Raw genomic sequence first — 26,918 nt, forward strand, 5'->3', positions numbered from 1 at the left:
TTGGTATTTTACATAATAAATTACTGTGGTGATAAACATAAGGGACTGATTACATTTTAGTTCAGCTCTAACTCACAGACAATATAAAACAACAAGAGTCATTGTGGTCAACTTATTTCTCCATTCCCATCTCCTTGATGACAATAACTGCATGTGAAAAACTCAAAGCAAACCCTGTCTTCTAAGTAGCATCCGATGGACTCTGCACACAAATACAGCTACGTTGAGCCAAATGCTTTTATGATTGTCCCTGAGCCAAAAAGACACGTTAACACTGAAAAACTACGCTTGACTGCCCTTGCAGTGGAACTGCAACAACTTTGTGGGATCATGACAACGTCTAATGCACATTCTCAGGTTTTAGAGATGCATCTTTTTCCCAAATTCAAAATATTCCAAAACACATTCCGCATCTACTTTCTCATTGTTACTGTGGTTGAAGATAATGAATGAATCTAATTACAAATCCATAAATCAATTACTATTGTGTGAGGAGATAAAAGCTAGGTGTTTTATTCCTTTGTTAAAAACAAACAAATATATATATATTTCTGTTGGGATTCTAAAATTTGGTTTAATAACACTACATCAAAAAAACTAAAGCAAAGCTGCCAGCAACAAAAACCCTTATCTTTTTTTTTCCCTCTGTACGATTGAAAACAGTCTGCTCTATTGTATTGTGCTCAAAGCCATTCCAATGGCATTCCAACAAGATGAGTCACCTTATGTTGCTAGAAAGAAAATATGTAGAATGAATACACAGAGAAGAAAAAACCTATTCTTACTGTTAGCTCTAAGAAACGACCCTAGAAAATGGTGTGTCAGGAATTGACCTTCATCTAGAAGGAAAAAAAATCTAACTTTTCATGTGTAAAAGGTCTCATTACCTTCTATAATATTTGTATTTTTCGAAATATGATCAGCAGGTGCACCAGCTTTTGAAAACCTCTTGTCCTTCATCAAATATAATTGTTCTGCATATTATGTTAAGAAATACAAGCAGAGGAATGTAAGTGATGGGAGTTCAATTAAAAACAGCATAATATCTGTTGCATAGAAAATGATTCTGCAACTGAAATCAGGTTCTAATGAGAGGAAAAAAGGAATACATTTTCACATATTTTTAATTACACCGAATTTCCTCAAACATGATTTTTAATAACATATTCCATTAGGTTAACATCATATTTAAAGAAAGTGCATTTTCTGATTTCATTTTAAGTTTGATTTTGAGCAATTATTGTGTCATTGTTCAGCAGTAGAAAGGTTGAATTCATTTACTGTGTGGTTATGCTAGTTATGATTGATGTCACTTCTCCAAATGATAAACCAATCACCCCGATGATGTAATGTCATTTTAAGAGTGCTATAATCACATTTCTCTCAAACTAGAAGCTCTGATGAGTTCTAACAAAGATTTATTATAGATTAAAGACCTTCATAACACCAACAATAGATTGTCATTTGATTGAAGATTTGAATACTTTTGTGGGTTTTTTCCAGATATATTTAGAACGGCTATAGCAAAGGGCATAGGGCAATAGATATGGATGACTATCGCCTCATATTCAAGATGACATAAACTTATTGAGTAGTTAGCCTGCAATTGCAGAGACTGAAGCAACCATAAGTGCACAATCAGCCAAACAGGACACCTATACAATAAAATCAGTAGAATTCTTCTGCAAATATTTCTATTTCAGCATGCACTTTTGTCACGGTTTTGTGGTTTTTTGTTGTCGGTATTCCACATCACAGCATCATATAAAGCACTGGCAGTTAAAGAGTTAATGTCCTGGTTTCCGCACCACTTTTGGATGCTTGGTTCTCGGAGGGGGAGGGGAGGAGCTGCACTCCCCAGGGGCCTTTGCGCCTGGAGGGGCTGGTGAAGCCGCCTCAGGGACCGGGAGTTCTCTCTTCCTATGCGAGGGAGAAGCACGTGGTCCCCCTGCAGCTTATGGAGTAAGAATCTCAGCTTGGAGCTCTCTCTGTTTTGATTTGCTGGCCTCAATTTCGATATAATATTTAGTAAATTAACATTCCTCCTCAGATTGTTGCCGCTGTTTTATTTTAGACCCGTCTACGGTTTTCCTACCCTTTCCCTTTTCCCTTTGTGTTCCCCAGGGCGTGGGTCTGTGGGTCCCCTGCCACGTTAGTCGCCGGACTGGGCTGGGTCGGCCCCTAACCCACCGACACTTTTTTTTTCCCCCTTCCTCTCTTTTCCAGGCCGGTGGGCCTGCTGTCCCCTGACACAGACACGGATCCATAGATAACGCCGTGACAACTTTGAAGACTGTTTAAAAAGAGCCCAGAAAGTGGTAACATTTATTTCTGACTAAGGATTTTCTGGAATCTAAGCTGTAAATCTACATGACTTCGAATATTTATTTTTTACCCAAACTCAAATTTAACAAAAATATTTAAGTTTACTTACTGTCTTCCAAACTTCTTGAGGATGTTGCTAAATTTACATTGCCCCTTATATAAATTTATAACAGATAGATACATATAAAAATAATAAGAGCATGGTCTACATTTCCATATCATGTAAAAGCTACTCTGAAAAACTTACAGGAAGAAGGATGAGACAAAATGTAAGCTTTTCCAATTTGATTTGTCACTGTCTGTGGTATTTTCTTACAAACTCTCTAAAGGAAATAAAAAACATACCTAAAAAATACTGATGAGTTTCTAGAGGATATACTAAATCAAAAGAGCCTGTACTATAAAATACTCTAAATGTTGATCAATTACGCTTTTTTTCTATGCCCTGAAAACTAAAAGCAAGCCACAATATGAGTGTTTGTTACAGAAGAAAATTGAATATTTGGGGGAAAAATATTAAAGCACAGAATGAACAACTCAGCTATTCATAAACAAATCAAAGCATATCTGAGCATGCTGAAAAGGTTCCTTGTGTCAGCCACAGTAACGAGTGCGAAAGCTTTACATTTTTCTTTACAAGCTTTTTAAAGAAGCAATGAATAGCATTTAAAATGAAACACAAAGAGTTCTTCCATCAACTTTTCAGATGTTCTTTTACTACAGCTTGCTTCCTTTGACTACAGAAGAAAAGCTATGCATGGTCTCTAGCATAAACAAATATAGCAGCTATAAATATCAAGTACTCAGTGTTCAAGGATTCTCCAAGTCTCTAGTCTCTGTTACCTAACTGTGATTTTCTTCTACTAAGCAACCCTCACTATACCTCTCTCTCAATCTCTCTTACCATTGCCTTTTAAGCCTTTGTAAAGGCTGTTTGATACATCACATCCTTCAGCCAAGCAGTGTTCTCTGCTTGCTGTTTTATTTATTTTTTTGTTCATCTTGTTCATCAGTCAAATTCCTCCATTCCTGAGCTCCGAGATGAAGCATGCTCATCCCCAAGAACTCACTCCTTACGCAGAGTGGCCCATCGCCTACTGGTGAACAAGAATTACATTCTCCATGAGTGTCACTTTGCTCTGCTCTGAATTTCTTCTGCCATTTTATTGCCCTACTACCTGGTTTCACAATGCCCTTCCGGTATTTCTTCACAGTCTCCATTTACTGTCTCTCACGCAACTTACAATGTTAGTAACAACAAATACCTATGATAGTTTAGTTTTCTTAAAACTTAATGGCAGATTTTGATGAGAGCAAAATACAAACTATTGCACCAAATAGATCACTCTTATTCACATGGTTGAATCCTTCAAAGAACTCTTGAAGGTTTCTAAGACAGTATTAACCTTTCCTCATTAGCTATGCTGACTCAAAAATAGAATATATTTTACCTACATATCCACATTTTTCAATATGATTCTACATAATTTGTATATTTTCTGATGAGTTTCCAAATACAAAAAGAGATTCTGGGACTTGCAGCTCTTGAGATCATCCCAAATCTCTCCAGAATAAAATCAACCAAAAATACTGTTACCAAATTTCACACCCTCAAACCTCAAAACCAAGGAAGGAAACATGCTCAATATCTGAATTGTTATTCCTTTTATGCATATAATGATAGTATCAAAGATGATATTTAAAAACATCTTAGTTAGCAAATGGATTACAGACTTAAAGGACAGTTCAAGCTGGAAGTTACTTCAGGATGCCTGCAGTCCAAACTCCTTGCAAGGCAGGACAGCTCGAGATCAGACAGCTCAGGATTTTAACCAGTCTGTTCTTGAAAATGTCCAAGTACAGAGGCTGCATAGGCTCCCTACGAAACCTGCTCAATACTTAGGGAAATATTTTATCCACTCTGAATCTTTTATTTTTCAACTTCTGCTCATTGCTTCCCGTTGCCGCTATTCATCACCAGCCAATATTTAAAGGGCGTATTTTAAGTCTACTGTGTGCATCCAGAAAAGCAACAAGTTCCATGCAACGTGGTGCCTCCTACACTGTTCAGATCTGTACTTTTACAGGTAAGAGAGACCTTGAGCAGATCAGTAACTGCATTTAAATTTAAGCAAAAAATAATACCTTCTTTTTGCTTTGCTTGTAACTCTAAAAAAAAAAAATAAATCTTTATTTCTCAGTTTTTCAACATCAAAATTAAAATAAAGCACTAGCTCAAAAATAAGAAAAAAAGAAGAGAGAGAGAAGGAGAGAAAACACTAAGCACTACAGAATATACAGCTGACAGCAGAACTGCAAATATTTTAAAACAGAAGACTGAAGCACAAGTATTATTTTGCTGAAAATATCAGCATTTTAGTTAAAAGTAACGCTGAAAGTACAGAATCAGATTCTGAAACAAGAACACACAGAGAATGGCAGAAGCAACACAATTCCAGATACAGAACCTCATCACTACACTAGGTGTTGGTTTAGCCTATGCAGAACAAAGGAGCACGGTGGGTAGATCTCTTTTACAAGAAACATACTTTGAAAAATAAATTCCTTAGATGACAAGTTTTTAATAATAATTTTACACTGCTTATAACACCTAAATTAAAAAGGTCTCTATAGTAAAATCATGGAAAAAAAGATACGATATACTGTGTTTTCAAAAAAGTTTCAACGAAATAAAACTAAGATTTTCTGTTTGCCTCATTTCCATATACACTCTTCATTTTAGGGTGATGAAAGAACATGTTTGTAAAATAATGTATAAAACCAGAACAAACACATCAAAAACAAACTCCATATGTTTGCAATTTTTTCTTACCACTGCTGGATGGCTGCTGTGGCCCTGAACATGCTCTTAGTAGGTATGAATTAGGAGAGAACTCCTCATCAGGATTGGTGTCCATGATTTGATGGGACGTATTGCTGTCTAGCAATGGCATCTGGCAGCTAACTGGTGGAGGATTATGAGAACTGGGCAGCTGAGCAGATGGGAGAAGGCTAGACGAGGATGTAGGTGGAATGGGACGACCTGGGAAAGAGGACACAGGGATCAAAGATCAGCAATGAGCGTAATGAAAAAAAAAAACAACAAATTCTTATTTATTCTTTGCTTCTGTGAACTTTCCTCTCATAACTTTGTATCAATCCATTCCATCATATGAATGCAAATGAAGGCAGATTTTTTTTTCTTTTTTGCGCATTGCCTATTAGAATATAACTGTTTATACAGATGAAAGGAATAAGAGAAACGAGTATTCTGATTTTTGCAAGTTTATCCAGTGCATTGGAGAAATCGTTCATGAATTATTTATACACAGGAAAACATGACCTCTGCGATCCTGCCAAAGTCTGTGAAGCAAAGAGAGATCTGCTGCATGCGAGCTACAAATGTTAAACTGCAGCAAAACTATTTACAATGGTGCATTCCGACTTCCACCATTTTTAAAGAAACAGCAGCAGAGCAAATGCATGCTGCCTTTCTCCTTAGTTACTCCTTCATTTCTGGAAGCAAGAACCCTGCTCTTTATACGAATTACATTAAGGCTTATTTCTTTAAGTTTTAAAAAAAGAAAATAAAAGAGCAATCATTGGAAAGTAACCATAGGTACTTCAACAGCTTTCACTGCCTGATACCAGCAAGTAGTATGAACTACTTTCCTACCTCCAAAAAATTTCAAGCAACAGAACCAGCTGGATTTAGGCAAGTGACTACTAAGCCTATTTTACATTATATTTTTAACTCCGGATAAATTGGTGATAAGACTAACTGGCCAAGTCACCATACAAAAGAAATCAGCTTAAGCAGTTTAAGATAGCAACTCCCATCTACCTTCTTTTATGCAATACATTCAATATGTACGGAATATTTTCCTCACAGACTTGCATTTACCAAGAAATAATTCTAATATTGATGACATGAATAATTACTGTTATTATTCATGATTGTGCTATAATTACGAAATTCTACAGCACATGTTCTAAACATTCAAGGAAGCAGTCGAGAAAAAGCAGTTTAAATCATTTACTTGCAATGCGTAGCAAACAAGCAGCAAGGCAGGTTTGACACACCTTAGACAGGAACGTGACACAGTGTACACACTGTGTATTTCATTCTCACACATTCTGGTGTTGCTTCAAGTTTATAAAGTTAAAAGAAGAAACTGCATTTATTCAAAATCTTCATTTACCATATCATATGGAAATGCATTAACTCTGTTCTGAAAATGCTGTACATGAGAGGTGATCAGATGAAATAAGATTTTGCCCTCTGTGCAAACCTCAGGATGTATTTTAAAGAAACTCGGGTACATTTTTGCAGAATATATCGAGATAGATGAAAGAAAACCAAAGACAATTCTTTGGCTAGCAAAGCTGATCGTATTTCGATCTTCATGAAATAAAACAGCCCTAATCCCTGGAGATAAGGTAACATTTCTAACCAGGACATTTCTGCTTGTAGCTTCGATCAAACAACAGGTATGGAGTTGTTAGAATGTTGCATTTTTTTCAGCCCAAGTAGCCCCATAAGGAAGATTTGTCCATAAGTACCTGTTAATTGAGAAACACAGATGCCTGTGAGCCATGGACAGTACTGCCAATCTGTCCTGTGGTTAGATTTTCCAATAAACTGCCAAATGTGATTAAAGCTTTTCTCATGGTTGGGGTACTGTCAAGTTGATTTTTGGTGCCTATTAAACATTAAACTCCCACCACAGCCTTTCCTGGTATGGTAGTTGGGCTCCTGTAGTGCTGCTTCTCCTCCTATGGCTCTTCCTCCCCTACTCCCTGAAACATGTAGAAATATCCTAAAACACCCATCCTTTTGTACAATTTAACAAGAAATGAACTGAAAAATTACTGAAGAGGAACAGAAAGACACGTGCAGAACTTAGTTTTCTTTCTTTGGGAAATGAGTCCAAGGGGTAGCTCTGCAGGACCACAGCTGAAAGACTGGCTGTAAAATTACTGAAGAGAATTGAATGTTTGCACCTAGGCTATAAAAAGCACAATAAATACAATTCATTAGTTACGATATGTTCTTAAGATAGAAACAATGGTTTTGATTCATCCTGTTGAATACTAACTTCTTGGTCACGTAAGTTCAATGTGTTACAGAATAGACTGAGCTTTACTGGTTCTGTAAACCTGAGCTTCTTGTCATAACTGCTCTGGTATCTGCAGATACCTTAACAATCATATTTTTAAACCTTCTATCTCTCAAAATGATTCTAATTCCCATCATTTCATAACGAGACTCACATTACCCTACTGTACTATAAAACATCCTGTGATACATACGGTAAGATCAGTCTTCTGTTTCACCACATTCAGAATTTACATCCGTAAGGTAAAACAGAAGCTGGTACAATTTATACCTACTATTCAAATACTAATATTATGAAGCTCCTATAAATAAGATTTTTATCTTGTTGTGCATTGACAGAAACCCTATGTAATGGATACTTACTTTTACTGACAACAGTAATGTAATTGTGTCATATCCCCAAAGAAATGTAAAACAGATATATATGCTACAAAAGGGAAAACAAAGTCTAAAAGCTGTTGTGTTACAATTTCAACAGGAAAAAATAACACCAGTTCTTCAAGTATCTGTTCATATGCATGCTGGTACTGCATATACTCACAAATGGCACAAAGATATTGAATGCAGCATTTTGAACTAAAGCAAGCAGGCAACACCACCACCGCTTTTTTCCTTATATTCTTTTCCTCGTTACTTTCTCCTGTCATTTACCCTCTTTCTCAGAGTGAAAGGAAAGCCTGGCAGCTCTCCTTCAGGAGGGCATTCTGTTTTTGGATAGCTTTGCGCTTCCATGCTACACGACATCTCATTCTGCAAGGGCCTTTTTTATTTTTATTTTTTATTTTTCTCTTTTACTCTCTTTATCACTTACATTTCCTTTTTTCTTCTTCCACATAAGACGATACAGTAGACAACAAAGAGTTCTTTCCATTTTTTTCTTTTTAACAGCGTCACATCTCTCTTCATCAGCTCAGGAACTTCTATGAAACCATTCCTCAATTACTGTTCCACTCTAAGTCCCTAAGGCTTAAAATCTGCCTTGTAGTCAACGATCAAAAATCAGGCCATGCTTGTAGCTGGTAATGATGCCACAGGCTTACAACCATCCCCAGCAATGCACCCACAAAAGCTGAGTATGCAGATCAGATACTGGTATGAAGATTTCCTTTTAAGAAAGACTTCTCATTAAGGATAGCTTCACAGATAGACAGCGGTTGAATAAGGCACAAATTTCCAATTTTAAAATGAATGAGCCCCTCCTGATGGGTAAGATACTACTAATACCTTGAAAAGTTTCAGGAGTGTGAAAATTATAACATTCTTTGGTGCAACGTCCCAGAGAGACAAGGATTGATTGGAGCAAGGTCACTATCTTCTTGTTTGAGGATGAGCTTCAGGAGGGAGAGAACTGCATACAAGAGATCTTATTAGAAGAATAAGACCAAGAGTTTTATCACGCTGGGAACAGAAATACGTGTAATGGGCATCAGCATTCAAATTGCACTGGTGAAGTCCAGAGGCAAAAATAATGATGTGAGCTCCTCAGATATCTGAAGTGCTAACATGCAGCATTTAGTTCAAAGCTAACACAATCATTCTAACTGCATCCTGCATAAATTTTCAAGAATATGTGGGGAAGAATGTCATTGAAACCAGGAACTTAGATTGGATTGCCTATCTGCCCCGAAAAATAATTCCTGCTGACAACAGCAGATGCAAGCAAGTCAAGCTTTCCATTTACATTCAAAGTCGATGGAGCAACTATAACATTCCTAAGAATAACCGAAGAATCGGGTAACAAAACTGGTTTTACAGATGAAACACTCGACTCTCGAGTGGTAGTTCAACCTGTATGTAAAACAGGAGCAGAAGAAAGAATGAGGACTCTTAAGGTTCCTGGCTGCTGACCTGGATGTCTCAAAATTCAGATAATCCTTTGTGGCATTTTCTGGTACGCCTGAAAAAGGAGAAGCAAGATTATGGTTTTGGGGCTTTTCCATTGTGACTTGTTTGGACATGTGAAGTAGAGGAAATTGCTGAGGTAGTCTATCACTGACTTCCAAATCCTGCTTGTGTTCTTCCTGAAACAAGTTTCTAGGCTCAAATAATCACTTCATGTTTTAGAAGGAATGACATTTCCTTTTACTTACATATAAAGAGGCTGTTTAAGTGATGTTCCTGACAGCACCATTAGCTACGAGATCCAAAAGTACAGCAATCTCTATCCAAGGAGTCCATGACTGAGGAAGTGACAGGGTCAGAATGGGTGACGAGCTTACTACTGTGAAGCTGCCATGTGTGGCCACTGTGTAACACAGCAGACGGGATGCAGAAAAGACGGTCTCAAGTCCAGACACTTATAAGACAGCTAATGGGAATTCTGTTCATCTTAATCACAGTAACACATCTGGGGAAGGGACACTGCCATTGCTGTTAGTGTAAGAAACCAAAACCCACTACCAGCCAAAAAAAAAAGGGAAAAATTACTGCCTGCAATCACTCATTATTATACATTATAGATATATATGAGACACAATCAAAGAAAAGAAGCAGGCTGCTTATCAGTTTCTGAAGAGTTTTTGAGATGTGCTTTCCATACTCTCCCTTCTTTTCTCTCCCTGTCCTCCCGCACAAAAGATTGGTGGAGTTTTGGGGATGAATAAAATCCGCGTGTGTAAAGCTCTGGCCCTGATGTTCCACTGTGGTGCGTGACAGGAAGCAGGGAACACACAGGATGTAAATGAGTGGAATGTAATAAGTTTGATATGTGAGCAACATCCATTACAAAAACACATCTCCAAGAGCTGCTATCCAACCTCTTCCGTTACTTGTAATATAGTATGGTATTACTATATACAACAACTTACAGTAAAAATAATTTTATACATATTTATGTAATATTTAGGTACTTTTTTTACCCACATACACTTAGGCAGGAATACATTGTTTCCAAAAAAACCCCATTATTCTAAGAGTCAAACTCTTCGAATTCAATTCAGACTCTTAAAATAGCCATTTTACCAGAAATTCTGTCAGGGTAAGGATCACAACCCGTATGCTGCTATCCCACACACCTAAGTTATCCTTTTCAATACAAAAAGTTACCACCAGAAAATTCTGAGTCTCAAACATAGATCTCAAAGATTCCTATACTTGCAGTGGAATTTGCTAGCTTCTCCTGTTAGATGAATCTCACTTTTAAGGTTAGGATGTACATTACAAAAATATGGGCAGATTTTATCCCCCTCTTTTTTTTTTTTTTTTTTTTTTTCCCCTTACTTCAGGAAACCTGGAAAACCAAATGGGAGCACTGTGAGAAACACAGGGCAGGACCCTGTTTCCATGAGTCCAACAACTCACTCCATCTACAGAGCACAACGCACTTCTGACTGAATTTCCAGCTCAGCCTAATTGAAGCACCTACGTTGTCAGCAATGTTAAGTTCACTTTAAAGAGTGAGAAACATTGCTAAATGTGTCAGGAAACAACTAGATAGCACAAGAAGCATGTTTTTGCAGTGCAAAGCACTATAAATTAAGCAGGCAGCTGATGAAGGTGAAACCTTCCTAAGATATAGCACATTCAGCACTCTCCTATTCCTCCCAGAATAATTGCTTTTTTACAAGAAAAAAACGATCCTTCAAATATTTGTGCAAAGCAAGTCCTGCCGATGGTCTGGGCACTCTCATGCAGAGTCATACTTACTAAATCAAGTATATGTCATTACAGCTGGCATAAGAAATATTTATATTTTGTCTTTGATGAAATTACTACAGGTAACTGGCAACAGGAAAAATCATCCATTTTCTGTATAGTAACAGCATCTATTATTTGAGTAGCGAAAATGGAATTTGTACTTCAGTGCACTGCAGGCCAGCATGGAGGCCCAGCAGGCAAAGCTGTTGTCATGGGAGAGAGCTGTCTGCCCTCAGAGCTCAGCAGGCTCCGGGGCAGGCACAGCACCACCCAGCAGGTAACTCCTCTGCACGGAGCTCTAAAGGCAGCTACATTAACTCTTTATCTGTCGGGCTGCATTTCAGGTCAATTAGACAAAAAAGAAAATAAATAACAAATGAAGTATACATGAAAAACAGGGAAAGAATTCTGACAATTTGTGATCATTTTCTTCAGCATCAAGATATCTCAGTTTGCCTGAACTCCTGTTGCAGTTTCACTCAAAGGCAAACAAGCTTCAAAAAACACAAAAAAAGATGGACATAAATCAGGATCCCGGATGATAGTTACCACGGAAGAAAGGTATTCCCAGTGCTTCTGAAGCTCCTATCTCTCTGAAAGCAGCAAACAAAACCAGTCAAGCCTTTAAGAGAAGTGATTTCACGGAGTCTATTTCACAAGAGTCAAAGGAGAAAATAAGGTCTTCCTAGCGCATGGGGCTGATATTCTTGCACAGGCCTGCTCATTGATGCTTACAGGCATTTCTCTGCTTCAAAAGGGACAGTCAAGGCAACTATGGATGAAATAAATACCATCGTATCATACAGGGAAGAAAGACAAAAAAGTACCTTTACAAGATTTAGAAGAGAAGGCCAAAGGGATCTAGACACAGTAGGTCATCATCTGTGATTTATGTAGCAATGAACTAATGATGACAAACCAGCATTGTGGCTTTGTATCTTTCTCACTTCCCCCTGAACAATACCCTATGTGCCTTCATTAGTTTTTTCAAAGCTTCTGCTATGCAAAAAGTGTAAAATCAGAGCCAAGAGTGTGAACGGAGTGAAGATAATGGAAAAAAAAAATAGAAAATTACATAGCTATAGTGCAGGCAAGAACTGTCCCCAAAAGCCAATTTCTATCACGCAGTGAGATGTGTGTATCCGTCAGCCTTACCCACGCAGAGCAGAGCTGCAGGGCCATGCACAGTGCAGAGCCCAGCTGCACCGCTTTCACCAGCACAGACCCTGCTCTGCCCAGCAAGAGGGGACAGAAACATCAGTGCAGTGAGATTCCTTCAACTGCAGCGAAGTCCTTAAGGACTGAGCATACCACGAGCTGGAGACTTGGGGCCCACCCTGCTCCTTGGGACTACCTGCAGCCACAGTCCTTCAGGATTTCACTTGGGGCCCTGAGACCTTCCTTATTTTTTCATTTGGTGGGTTTCTCATTTGAAGGAATACTGAAGTTGAGAGCACTGCACTGCAGTTCCCCAGAACAGCGTGCGCTGAACACCAATGTTCCCAAGGCCCAGCCCCACGGCACCCCCAACACACAGCCGTAGTGCTGTGGTGAGCGCAGGCAGTTACAGCCGCCAGACCTCCACAGGGGGTACCGAAGCCAAATGCAGTGCAAGCAATTACCATAATGGGGGGAAAAAAAGTCAGGAAAGCCTCCAAACAAAACCTAGAAATAAACCTAGACTCTTCATGAAATAAATGTATTAAATCTCTCTGGCACAGCTTGTTACAGTTCTAGTTAGACTTTGACAAAGGACAAGAATTTTTTTTTATGAGGAATTATATGTGATAGAAAAAAGAAAAAAATTAAATGGCCGATGATTTTTGTGACCATAAAACAAAATAATCCAATTTTTTGGATTGATATTTGATTGAGCATATTCAATAGGAATATATTGTATCTTCCTTATCCTCTGAAGCAGAACCATTTACTGCACACAGAGGAATATATTTTGAGAAAAGGGACAAACAAAGAAGAATCATTAAGTGCTGGGCTCTGTTTTTTTCACTTTATTATGGATACATTTTGCAAACCTGTGAAGGCGTTGTTAAGTTCCTTAAGACATTTCACCTCTGTGTGGTTAATGTTTCGTAAAGCATGGTGCTTGTACCATTCTTGAATATGAAAATCACTGTATCAATGCAAGGTACTATCATTACTAAAATCTATGCAGAAAAGTAAGACTAGCTTGGAAATCAATCACTTCTCTTGTGGCTTTTAGCATTAAAATCAAAGCTAAATTAATTTTCCTAGGCGATCCATCTAAAAAAGACATTAGTGTTATAGAATTTGGATATTAAAAGTAAGTAGACAGTCATGACTCAAAAATAATGTAAATCAATTCAGTATGTAAAGGAATTATTTGCTGCTGTCCAAAGCTAACATCACTTAATTCTTGTCTTGTTGAATCATCTGATAGCCCTTCCCTTTTTAGTTAAATGAAGATAAATAATAAAAGCAATTTACAACTAGAAGATGTCAGGGTTCTGCAGCTGTTCAATGTCTTTTGGGCAGATTAGATTTTGTAATGAAAAGATATAACCCTCATTTTATAAAAGCTGTTGCTGTCTTGGGAAAAGCAACAGTGAATAAGATTAGAAAACTTTTACTTCTTGAACATATTTCACTAGGAAACTGATTACTTGGCATATGTTTAATGATACTTTCCTAGCTGGAAAGCAGTAATTTGTTTCAGTGATTTTTCCCCATCACTCCTGAAGTCAAAGTGTATTCTCAACTCTCACTGTATCTCTTATTCAGACAGGAAAATTTGAGGAAGAAGAAACAGACAAATCCAGTTGAGCATAAGTCACATGAACTTGCATTAACTTCACTTCCCTATAAAAGGTTCCACTGAACTAACTATATCAACTATAACTGACAGTAAATTACAACAACTCGTCAGCAGTTGTTAAAACTGTGGGACAAAAATAATACTGTAAAATTAGGGATGTATTTGGAAGAAACTTTCCAGAAATTTACAGCCACCACCGCATGTGACTGAATTTCCTCCTTTGGTAACTCAATAGTATGCACAGCTTTTAAAAACTGGGAAGAAAAAAAATCCTATTTACCAATTTTTCAGCTCATACAGAGCAATGCATTCATGAGAGAGAATTTCAGCAACGAGAGGATCATAATTAGGTCCTAGATGGATAATTACCAGGAGCCACATGAAATCTACCTCCTTCCATGAATCTACAAATACATGGTTTGATCTTAATTCTAGTGACAGAGTTTGAGCTATGTGATAAAAACTTGTTCCAACTATCCAAACACCCCCTGTTTACCTTTACCTTGTTTTATTCAGATTCCAAACACTGTTGAACAACCTCTCATGCCACCTCCACTACATATCCTTCTGACTGTCATTGGCATTATTTCTATTAGAGACATTCAATTGCAGAAACCTTTCAACAATCAGTGTTTCAAGTGCTTGGCATCACTGCTAGGTGGGAAAAATAACACCATCATGAACAAATATGAGAACATTCAGATGTGTAATTATTCAGTAAACTCCATGGAAGTTACACGTAGCTGGTATTAACTGGTGGGTTTGGGTAACAGTCAGAGAATCTGTGTTAACTCCTTGCAACTCGCTGAAAAAGCAGCTCAGATTTCCGATGAATAAATGTAAAATGAACACAAGGCTTCACAGGGTCAGTACTGTGGAAATGGTTAAATAAGATAAACAATACATTCAAAATCTGCTGTATCACAGTGCCAGTGCTATACTCTGGCTAATTCTGCTTTTGGTTATTGAAGTCTGCTTTTTAGTTACACCTCCAGTCTGAACATGGCATTCCTCTTCCTACATTTACGTGCAATGCACTCCTGAGTTAGTGCTGAACATCTGCTCCGATACGCCCTGGAGATGTCTGCACTTCAGTGCTGGGAAACACGAGATGCAGTATCTCTCTAACTATCCACTGCTATTGATGCTGACAATTACATTTGCATGATATAATCTTGATGTTTACAGTTTTCTTTCATCTGATTTCTTCTCTCTTAAGGTCTCATCCTGTACTTCTCACACAGCGCAGCAGTAGAAGTGTCGGGTGTACGAGGACACCAAAGGCATGACTTTGCAGCTATCTAAGCCACTGGAGGAATTTTCCAAAATACAAAGGTGCTGAAGCATCTATCTTCCCTGTGTCTTACTGCATCAGCAAGCAAATTAACATCTTTTTTCCTTAAACATTTACTGGATGCTGCGAATATTATGAAATTTTAAACTTAACATTTGTGTGCCCTGAGAGGAAGCTATCAGGCCTGTAAGAAATCCTGCTTCAAAAGGGAACATTCCACAACTTAATAACAAACCACAGTGAAATCTCAGCTCCATTTAAGTCGATACAAATTGTATTTTTGCCTTCAGCACAGCCAGGATTTCACCCTAGAGTCCTAAAAAGCTTTTGCATAGAGAGAAGCTTCCCCAGCAGAAGTCTGTTACTGACTTGAACTCTGGGGCTGCTGTCGATTCAGAACGGTCCATTGAGCTCAGATCTGGAAATACAGCTTGGAGCTAAACTGCAGTTAAAAATCAAAGGGGAAATGAAACACCATCACTAATATGGAGCTAGGCCTATTTAGCCCCTTTAAAAACCTCTCTGATGTCTTCTGGTGGAGCAGGCTATTCCCTGAAGGAGACATAGAATACATAAAGCATCCAAATACAGGATTATGGACAAAACTACCAAACCACTTGCAAATGAGCAATTTAAGTGCAGGTAAAATTTTGTTCACCCGCAGTATTGATTAAGGTTTGGAGTAGTTCTCTCTTTAGAGTTCGTTTCTTGTTCAGTTTGGAAAGTAGACTCAAATGAGGAAACAGAAAACAAACCATAAAGGAAAGGAAAATATTTACTGCTTGTGGGACTCACTTCAAGTGAACACTGCAATCCGCACACTTTTCTTGCAAAAAATAAAAAAAAACACCCTGAAAAAATGACAATTTCTGAAGTAAGGTTTATTTCAAATTCCACTTCATGTGAAAAGATTTTAGCCAAAATGAAAGCTTTCAGAGAGGCGGATTCCAACACAACAGCTATCAGACCATTGACTATTTTAGCACTGGTGTGTATCACCATAATTACTGGCACACTGGGAGAGCAGTACAGGAAATTAAAAAGATAAAATTTCCTTTTAATGAAAGGAAATCACAGAGATGAAAGACTACTCCACGGAAAAGGGAGCTTCACTTTGCAGTACTAAGAAAACCTATAACCTTATTAAAGGCATTTGCAAGCACAAAATTAGATATGTTAAAAAGGTAAGAAATATTTTAATTACAGCTACAATTAAATTTGCCAGAATGAATTAATAAAAATTGGGATAAATATTCTTCCCTTAAAAACAACCGCAGGGCTCCATTCCAGACTTTTCTGTAAAGCAAAAGCCCAGTAAAATCAAACAGGCCACAGAATAGCCTGGATGTGCCATTCTGTACTGCAGCGCAAACTGTACCTTTAAAATAATGACAGTTCCTCTCATCTTTTTGATCTGAAGGCACTTTATAACTACAGCTCAGAAATACAGGGACAAAGAAGAATTAAAGCAACTGGAGCTGAAATATGCTACTTTGGAATCCAAAGTTTGTTTACACCATTAGAAGGCACTCAAATATATATCCCCATAAATGACAAGGTCCCAGCAGCAAATTAACAGGAACAATTTTCCCATCTCAGGAGCTGTCAAGATGGGCTCTGTTAGCCAATTTATCTTACTCCAGCACATCTCTGGTGCTTGTCAATCAATATGTGAAACATTTGGTGCTGATTGCCATTTTTCTATCCACTTCCTTTTGCCTCTCGTACCAGGCAATTTACTGCAAGTCAATCAAGGTTGAAGCAGACCTTGTTTAAATAAAACACTGTTGAGATCTTTTCACACCAACAGTTTCAAAAACAGAATGAGCTGTAGCTTTTCACATTTACATTTATACTACTTTTTCTATTTTTCCCAAATGCCGTGCTGAAGTTATAAGTCATAACTAAACTCAGCTGAAGGATTAGGGACAAAGTGATCAGGGAAGATGAACTGAATATAACTGTATGCACTTCTACTGTCAAAGATTCAGTCTATCAAAGGAGACAGAAAACATTAAAATGCACTTAAGGAGAATGGGACGATTTCTCTTTCACCCCGGCTTGAAGTTTGGCCTCCACACCAAAAACCCTTGTCTGAACTTCATCGCTCAGGACAATTATTCAAAGGAGATAAACTTCTGCATTTGTAGTTAACATGTCACACATAAAAGTATGAAGGAAATCGGCTCTCCCAGCTAACAGTTTAGTGGTAAGTGTCTCATGTCCAGACACTGTGCACAATCCTTTCACTTTTCAGTTTCGCTTGCAAAACTGCTTTGGATTGCAAAATTAACCACGTGTTCATTCGCAATAGTGGGGCATAAAATCACAGTCTTCTAACTTACAGCAGCAACTGAATACTTGAAGCACGCATTTATGTGCTAAATCAATACAGACTGATGCCACCAAATTATTCAGTTACATCTTGTCATTTATTTGTTCCAAATACTCTAAATCTAATGGTGTACAACAGCAACAAAAGAAACTGCAAGTCAGGACAATTCCTGAGATTCCAGAAGCAATAACCTCATAAGAAAAACAGACGACAAATTCCACAGAAAAAGAGGTAAGGGGAGTATGCCTTCAGTTGTTAATGTTCTTATTAGTAACTACATCCATTCCTGTCCCTTTTTTAAAGGTGAATGATGTGAGGGTGTCAGGCTCCTCCCTTCCCCCAAAAAGCTCAATACCATATATGATATTCTATATGATGTACTACAAAACAAACAACTTCTGAAAGAGAGAAAAAAACTCATTTGCTTCTCTGCTCAACAATTTACAGCTAACACTAGAGCATGTAAAGAGCTTAGGTTATCAAAAGGATGTGTGACATAAAAATCCAAAATTTGCCTGCAGTTAACACACTGTAACACGTCATGATGGGAACGTCCTTACTCATTTGTTGGTACTTTGAGACCCAATATCTTCCTAATCCACAGTGTATATGATAACATCCATAATGCATCTATAATAGTCAAGCACTGACTGAAAAATACAGAACGTATAATTTAAGCTGTACACAATCACCAGTCCTATCCTGTATGGCACTTAAAAAGCCATCCTTACAGCAACAGTTTTGGCCAACACAATGCACGATCACACTCAAATACGTTGTGTTTCACTACCTTTTCAATAAACTGCATACTAGTTTAATCCTAAAAATGTCATATGCTTAAAAAAAAACAACAAGAAAACCAAGAAACCAAGCTAACAAGCCCATGAGTCTCAAGATCAAAGGAAGCCTTGCTGCTTATCCTCCCCCGTGGGCTGCTGCAGGAAACCCTGCTGAGGTCATCCTCCATTTCAGGATCTCCCCTTATGCTGGGCACAGGAAAAAAACCCACATTTTATGTGAGAACCAGATGTATGCCACAGATGTTGATATTATATATAAACACGTGTGTACACACATGCACACAAACACACATTAGGACATATGGTGTCTTAACCCTAAGAGTTGTCCTTTGAGTTATTTTTGCAAGAAATTTCCCATTACTCATGAGAAGAAAGGCACGTGTTTTACTTTACACTGATATTGCCAAGGGAAAAAAGATCAGCAAGATAAAGGTAACAAAAGGTGTTTCCCACAGGGCAAAACCAGTCAGCCTGATTCATGCGTGTATGATGTACGTGCTTCAACAATAGCTGGCAGTCCACAACAAAAATGACTGCACAAGTTGTATGACAACACTGCACTGCTAGGATAGGCTCAACTAATGACAGAAGATAATGTGTGATTTTTTTCCTAGCCTTTAAAAAGAAAAAAAAAATCCTCCCACACTAAAGCCCGAAGGACCACATTGATATAACACCTATTTCCACACTTATGTATTAAGAAAATTTCCATTCATTCATTCCACCTTGCTGTTTGCGCTTACTTAGCAGGGTTGTGGGAGCAGAGGGCTGCAGGGTGCCCTCGGTGAGCAGAGCCCAGCACTGCCCCGTGCCAGAGCAGAGCAGAGCGGAGCAGAGCAGAGCAGAGCAGCTCTGGCAGATATGAAGCGTTACGGACTGACCGTGCACCACTTGCAGGGGGGAAGTGCGTGTCTGTAGCCTGCTTTTAGTTTCTCACTGCCCTGATCTGTTGGCAGTAGGCAGTAAATTACATTAATCTCTCTGTGCTGAGTCTGTCTTGCCTGTGATGGTGAATGATCTCCCTGTCCTTCTCTCAACCCTTGAGCTCTTTTCCATCGCATTTTCTCCTGGTCCTTTGAGGAGCACTGAGAGAGCTGTTGTGCTAGAGTTGAGCTGCCTACCAGGGTGAAACCACAGCTAAAGCATCCTTGAGGAAAAAAAAAAAAAGTGTCATTTTAATCCTCAGAAAGCTCTGGGCCTACTGCATTTGGAACTTTGCTGCTGGCCAAAGCATGCACGGTAAGTCAAAGCCCCGCAGTGCTACAGCCCCCTCAGCCCTGCAGAAGCTCTCGGCTGGAATGCAGGGTTAGAGCTAGGTCTGTTCATTTGCTGGAAAGGTGTTTTGTCCAAAATAAAAACAGACACGACAAATAAACTACAACTTCTTACGAACTGCTTCTCTTTGCTCACAGCAAAGACCGTGTTTTCATCACTACTATTTTTTTCCCAACAGTCATACCAATTTCTTGGTATACATTTTCTAATTATGAATGTAAAGGGAAATGTAAAATGTTTCTGCCACAGAAAAAGCATTAGATGATGAGTGAAATTATTTGACAGCTAAATGAATAAGCAAACAGCCTAAGGCAAAACACTTATCAGACTATTCATTTTTTGCAGCCCCACCTCCTGGTCTTTAGTCCCGGGTGTGTTCTCAGAATTCCCTTTGGGCCCTACAAAGACTGACCCACAGAGCCGATGGCGTTTCAGGGAACGCACAGTGAGTTAGGTCAGAGCAGACAAAGGAGCAGCGTGCAGAGCCTGACACGTCACCTGCCTGTTACAAATCACAACTCACCCTGAAAGTCGGTCACAGATTTCAGAGCCCTTACCTTACACCAGAAATCCGGGACTTCCACCTCTTCCTATCCCCTTTCTTTTTTCCCCAATAACAGATTGTTTAAAGCCTGTACCTTAATTTTAACCCGAACCTGTAATTTTAGCTGCTGTTAAGGGAATTGCACTTTCCTGTCTCTGCAGCCCCGGGGACTAATTGAGGAGATTACCTGAAGGCTCAAGGTCTAAACGCTCAAGGAAGAAAAGCCTGTTTAAAACAATTTCTGCAAAGAAGAATGACAGAGATAGGAACAACTAGGAGATTTTCCTGTCACTGGAGGTTTTTCTGTTACAAATGACGGTGTGCTGTATGTGATCATGTGCTGGGAAAAACAATAGTAATAAGACACTGAATTGCAGTTTGAAAGGATGTGTGTCAGAAAAGACAGTTAACTGTTGCTGTTTGCATTATACATACACATCTGCCTTACAGGCACAAAAGTACATTAAGCAGCAGCAGCAGCAGCTTCACTTCATGAATTAGTTTACAGCAGCAGTGCAATCTCATCCCCAGATTCTCCAAAGCTATGAAGAACTGCTTAAACGCTTCTATATGAACTGCAGACACATTTGCAAGACAGGGAAATGCTCCCTCACCAGAAACATACCCTTTCTGTAGTTAATACTGAAAAATCATTGCCACTATGTTTTCCTGATGATACTCATATAATTTTTTGTGCATCTTGTTTGTTTTCACTTTGAAGGTTGAAAAACTCCCGGCCTCCCCTGTGCAGACACCGAAAGGAACTTTCTGAGCAAGGCCGGCCAAGAGCCGTGCGCCAGCTCCGGCAGCGCGCAGGAAGAGCTCAGCTCAGCTGCCTTCATCTTCCACAACTGCTACCAAGAAAAACGGCAACGCGCACCTGGCACGTTTACCTTAGTCACTCCATTCTGCAATGGAACGCTACCTACAGAACGGACAACGTGGGATGTGTGAGAGGAAAGCAAGGAACAAAGAGGGTCTGTAGTGTTCTGCAGTAACGTCAAATGGAAGGCTTCATCGGAGGAGAAAGTACAAAACAAAACCCGTGAAGTAACAATTGTCATTTCAAAATAATTCTTCAGCAAATGTCAACCTAGGCAGTAAGAAACCAATACCAGAATATGTAATTATAGAAAATGTATGAACTGATATTTTCATATAAAATGTAAACATTTATAAAGGTCTTGCAGAATTTAGGAGGGACTGTTAATATTTATTGCAGTACATAAAAACTGACAAATAAGGAGATTGCTTTCCCTAAAAACCCTAGAACAGAAGAGAAGCCTTGATCTAAAAGCCTTACATTCTAAGCGGGGGTCTTTCTTGTCTTTGCTAACTTGCAATGGTGAACAGATGAAACGTGTTAGACACGTAAGGTACAAATAGTGTTTCTCTGCAGCTATCAAGGAGGTCACGTTACAGTGCTACTGCGATCTAAATTGAGTAGATACATAAGAAAGAGTGAAAGACAATTTTAAAAGATGCAGTTTTACCTACGCTCACTGAAATGAAAACTAGAATTCCACACTCCTCTTCTATCAGCAGAAGTCACGACCCCATCAAAACCTGATGTACAAAACTGTTCCAGTAAGGTCAGTTAGCAGTAATAATATATCATGATGCAGTCCATTTGGGGTTTTGTTCTTAAACACTTCAGCAAATGGGCCTGTTTGTTAACTCCAACAGATAATTATGAAGTGCAATAAAAAATTCAAATTATGTTAATAGGCCAGCGAACAACGGCTGTTTGCAGAAATCACTGGCAATTACTAGACATAATGGCTCTCAATTAAGCTGGAGGGTATTTTCAATCATTCATAATTCACTATTTTAAAAGTATCATAAAAATACGAACTGTTAATAAAACTTTCAAACCTGCAAGGAAGCTGTTTGTCACAAAAACACCTATTTTATTTTCAAAGTACTTTTTTTTTCCTTGGGAATGGTGTGTGAGAATATTGTTAGTGAAAGGAAGGGAGCTACACGGGAATTGCATCCTGCAGTGCATTTTCTCACAGTGCCCCTAAGTGCAAGAGGAGCTGTATTGCTTTCTTAAGCAACTTCAGCTTCCCACGGGAGAATGGTCAGCAATCACACAGGCCTTTACCATTTCTATTTTTAGTTTCTGCTTCTCACTAAATAAACTATAATGCATTTGTGTATGTGAACCAAGGGTCTCGCTGCTTGGCCCCTTCCCGATTTATACGACGGTATTTTTCATGGGTATAAAATGGACAGAAAGTATTAATGGAAAAATTCAGGCCTAAAATAAGATTGATGCAAAGTACATATTGACCAAATGAAATAATCATATTCAATAAATGAAGTCACTAATGAAAGATCAATTGGCAATAATTGCCATTTGCACTTCCACTGAAACTACCATGTCCATCACGTATACAACCTTGCATTAGGAAATGGCACTTAAATTACTAAAGTCCCTTCATAGCTTTATTAGTTATGATCACTGATCCGTTTGGTGGAGATACTGCTGTATGCATACACACACACACGTATATATATACACACACAGACACACTCACACCCAAGTGTATGAGTTCATTTTCTGTACACTGCACTTTTTTCCCTAACCCAACCACTTCAATCTTTCCCCTGCCAGGAAGCAAAAGTTATTTCATTTTTATTCCAGAACATTTGCATACATATTCCTGAGAAAATCATTCAAAACTACTTCCTATCTGTAGAAATTTATACTTCATATTTCAACAGCAATCAGACATGAGCACAGCACTGTGTATCAGCAATGGAAGACAATCATTCATCACCCAGACATCAGGACCTGTTGAGATTCTTTATTGCTTTGACCTCATTAAAGTGGTGCAAACCATGAACTAATATAAATCTGTCTCACTAAATACTTTCCTCTTTAATTTTTTAATAGTTCACACATGAAGGAAAAGGTTAAAGCCAATTAAAAGAGATACAAATACCATTATTATTGCCTTGACATAATGTTAGTTATTGGATTCGGTCATTTTGCTTTAGAAAACCATTACTCCCGTTTTTGAATGAATTAATAATTATACTGTTTACTGACTTCCCTTTCTGCGTGATGCTTTTTTTGTTTTCCTTCGTTAACCCTTTCTTTTTTACTCCAGTTTCTCTCTCACTAATTACCTTTAGTCTTGAGCTTAACAGTAAAGTAAATCTCAAGTATTGCAGGCAAACAAGGACGTCACATAAGGACTAAACTGTTCTTTCAACGTAACTCCAAATGAGGGGCAATACATTCCCATGCTATAAAACTTTGTTCTTATGCCTCATTAAGGGGCCCTACAGGAAAGCTGGGGAGGGACTTCTCATACGGGCACGTAATGACAGGACGAGGGGAAATGGTTTTAAACTGGAAGAGGGTAGGTTCAGCGTAGATATTAGGAAGAAATTCTTTACTGTGAGGGTGGTGAGACAATGGAACAGGTTGCCCAGTGAGGTTATGAATGTCCCCTCCCTGGAAGCACTCAAGGCCAGGCTGAATGGGGCTTTGAGCAGCCTGCTCTAGAGGGAGGTGTCCCTGCCTATAGCGGGGGGGTGGAACTAGGTGATCTCTAAGATCCCTTCCAACCCAAACCATTCTATGATTCTATGATTAAGGTCATCATATGATACTGACAGACACTTAAAAGTTTCTAGTGCTGAAAGAACTGTTGAGAAAACTGAAACAAATGTAGTAATAAATGATTAGCTTTTCACCTACAAGATTCTGCTTTCCTGCATCAGGTCTAACACAAACAAAACCAGAAAAGAACCCTTTAAGTAGCTACCATTGTCATGTCCCTTCATATTGTTCAGCACTGTGAGGAGTACACACCATTTCACTTAAACACAACTTAAAAAAAAAAAAAGTAGTTTTGGTTTAAAGTCTCCCAGCATTGCCGGTGACCTCGGTAGCTGCTATGCATGCAGAACTGTGAACAGAATACTACCATTAACACTATAATCCTAGTAAACAAGCATCTGTCTGTCATTTAAAATACAACATTTTTTGCTAATTTCTGTTATCTGTAAATCTTCCCTGGCATTCCAGTTCCACACTTAGCGTGCTGTACACGCTCCACTTTATACACAATGATCACTCACACTGCATGTCAGTATCTCAGTATCACAAAGATACGCAGGGATTCATTCACTAATACATCTCAATAATAAAGACATATCTAATTAATTATGCAAAAATAATCAACAGAACATATTTATTTATTTATTACATTTTACATTGGGGATTGTCTTAATCTTTTTTTTTTTTAAACAAAAACACCCTTATTTCATTACTAGCTCCATTAATTTCCTTGAAGAATGGAAGCTAAAGTCAAGATTAGGTCAATTACTTGTTTATCCATGTATATCATGTCTAAATCAGCAAAGCACTGCAGTGTGTCACCCATGAGTTCATTTTCCCTGCTCCCCACTCACCTGGGAGTGATCTCTAGAGCTGTGCAACAGATTTCTCTCCTAATGCACTGGTGTAAACCAAGAGCGACCCAGCCAACTGAACTCACTACTAAGAAGTCAGTGCACTGTCATCTTTCTGCCACAGTTTTAGAGCTTCAAAATGGACTTATGCTAAGTATTTCATATGCATCAGAAATGGCAATATACTTATTAAAGACTTTTTTTTAAAGCAAAACATTTCAAATTCGGAGCCTTTTTCATTTTTATTAAACTTTGTTTCTCATTCTCCCTCTCACTTAGATGCTTGCAAAATAAATATAATTATATCCAACTTTAATAACTTTTGTACCTTGAGCTGCAGGTGCTAGTATGCTGTATCTATTACCATATTTTAAGCCCTTTAACAAGATTGCATTAATTTCTATGATAATTTAGAGCCCATAATGCATTCCAAGATGTGAATAGATGTTAATCACCGTGGAATGAGTGATTTTCCTGTATACTAACGAAGCCATGCCGCAACCAGTAACTACTTACTTTCTAAATTCAATATTCCCACTGAAAGACCCGATTAAAATTTTGAGAGTAACAATACCCCCAAGAATCTTTAAAAACCAAAACTCATCAACAAATGCATGAACTGCTATATCCTTCCCACAGAAATAATTGGCACTGAAAGTATTTATAGTGCCCATTCCATTCTTTGCCCAGCATTAACAGAAGGTATCCTGTATTTATCTTCCGTGACTACCATGCACTTGGTACAGCAGCTAGCTTAAGGAAAGCAGGAAGAAAGAAATTTTCATTATTAAAGTGACATTATGTTCCACATTCCAGGTATACCTCTGAGGAAAAGCTAAAGTCAGTAATTACATAATTATTACTCATATATTAGAATATTCACATTGATAACATACAGCTCAGTTTACACTGCATGACTTAAATCAAAGACCAGTCTGCTTCACCAGCTTGAATCACCTCTAACACTGCAACACTATAATTTAAGGACCTATACGAAGAAGTGAAAATTTGCAACATTTTCTGGAATGTGCCCTTCACAGCTTTTCTGCAAGCCAAAGGAAATGAAGGGATCCCTTTTCTGCATTAGCCTGCTACTCTTGCTTCTTGATAGTTATTTAAAATGTGATGTACTACAGTTACTACCTTGTTTTTCTACTACAGACTGCTGACCTAGAATGAAATTAGAAATACTTCTGCTTCCAAAATGTTGCTAGGTGACCTAGTGCACACTGAAGAAAGCTTCCAGCTCAGCTACATGCTGCCCTCTGGACACGCAGGGACACTAGTTACCTGCGTTAGTGCTGTAGTGGTAAAGGTGCTTCTGACTATAAACCTCAAATCTGCCTTCAATACACCAAGGTAGAAACTGTCTTAGAAGAGATCAGTGCTGTACATCAGAAATTCAAGTTTCACTTCACAATGGATGGTTTCAGGCATGTTATTGCATATGCAAAAGACAGTTCCATCTTCCCAAACCTGGAGAACTATCTTGAGGACTTTGCTCAAAGAAAAAGATTTTGAGAAATTTACCATAATGTTTTTGTTTGTTTAAGACTTACAAAATGGAGTAACAAAGCCATCTTTATGTCAATCAAGGTCCCAAATGATCTAAACGACAAAATCAAGCTGACATTTCAAACTTTCCACATAGAATCATAGAGTGGCTTGTCTTGGAAGAGACCTCCTGGATCTAGTTTCAATCCTCCTGCCTCAGGCAGGTTACCAGCTGCTAGATGGAGTACAAGATCAGATTGCCCAGGGCCACATCCAACCTGGCCTTGAACGCCTCCTGGGATGGAGCATCCACAACCACTCTGGGCAGCCTTTTCCAGCACCTCACCACCCTCTCAGTAAAAAACTTCCCCCTGACATCCAATCTAAACCTCCCTTCCTTTAGTTTAAAACCTCTCCCCCTTGTCCTATCACTATCTACCCACGTAAAAAGTTGATTCCCTTCATGTTTATAAACTCCCTTGAAATACTGGAAGGCCTCAATGAGGTCTCTTTTCAGGCTAAACAGTCTAGTTCCTTCAGCCTGTCTTCACAGGAGAGGTGCTCTAGCCCTCTCATCATCTTTGTGGCCCTCCTCTGGACCCTCTCCAACAGCTCCACATCTTTCCTGTGTTGGGGCCCCAGATCCTGACGCAGTGCTCCAGATGGGGCCTCACGAGGGCAGAGTAGAGAGGGACAATCACCTCCCTGTCCCTGCTGGCCACCCCTCTCCTGATGGAACCCAGGATCCCATTGGCCTTCCATGCTGCAAGTGCACACTGCTGGCTCATGTTATGTTTTTCATCAACCAGGACATGGTTACATTTAGAGGAAATTTTTAACACTAAGTTCCAACATAGGAAAGTTAAACATT

General features: G+C 38.6%; 1 protein-coding gene across 15 annotated transcripts in view; it reads right to left on the reverse strand.

Moving 5' to 3' along the window:
- Positions 1 to 26,918, reverse strand: part of TENM2 (teneurin transmembrane protein 2) — a 616,658-nt gene that overhangs the window by 205,046 nt on the left and 384,694 nt on the right. For all 15 annotated transcript variants that reach the window (XM_021410395.1, XM_021410388.1, XM_021410399.1 and 12 more), the window contains one exon: positions 5,159 to 5,368. In XM_021410395.1, coding sequence (XP_021266070.1) covers positions 5,159 to 5,368 — 210 coding nt within the window. The remainder of the gene's footprint in view (positions 1 to 5,158; positions 5,369 to 26,918) is intronic.

Source organism: Numida meleagris, chromosome 12 (assembly GCF_002078875.1).
Source record: "Numida meleagris isolate 19003 breed g44 Domestic line chromosome 12, NumMel1.0, whole genome shotgun sequence".
Taxonomy (NCBI): Eukaryota; Metazoa; Chordata; class Aves; order Galliformes; family Numididae; genus Numida; species Numida meleagris.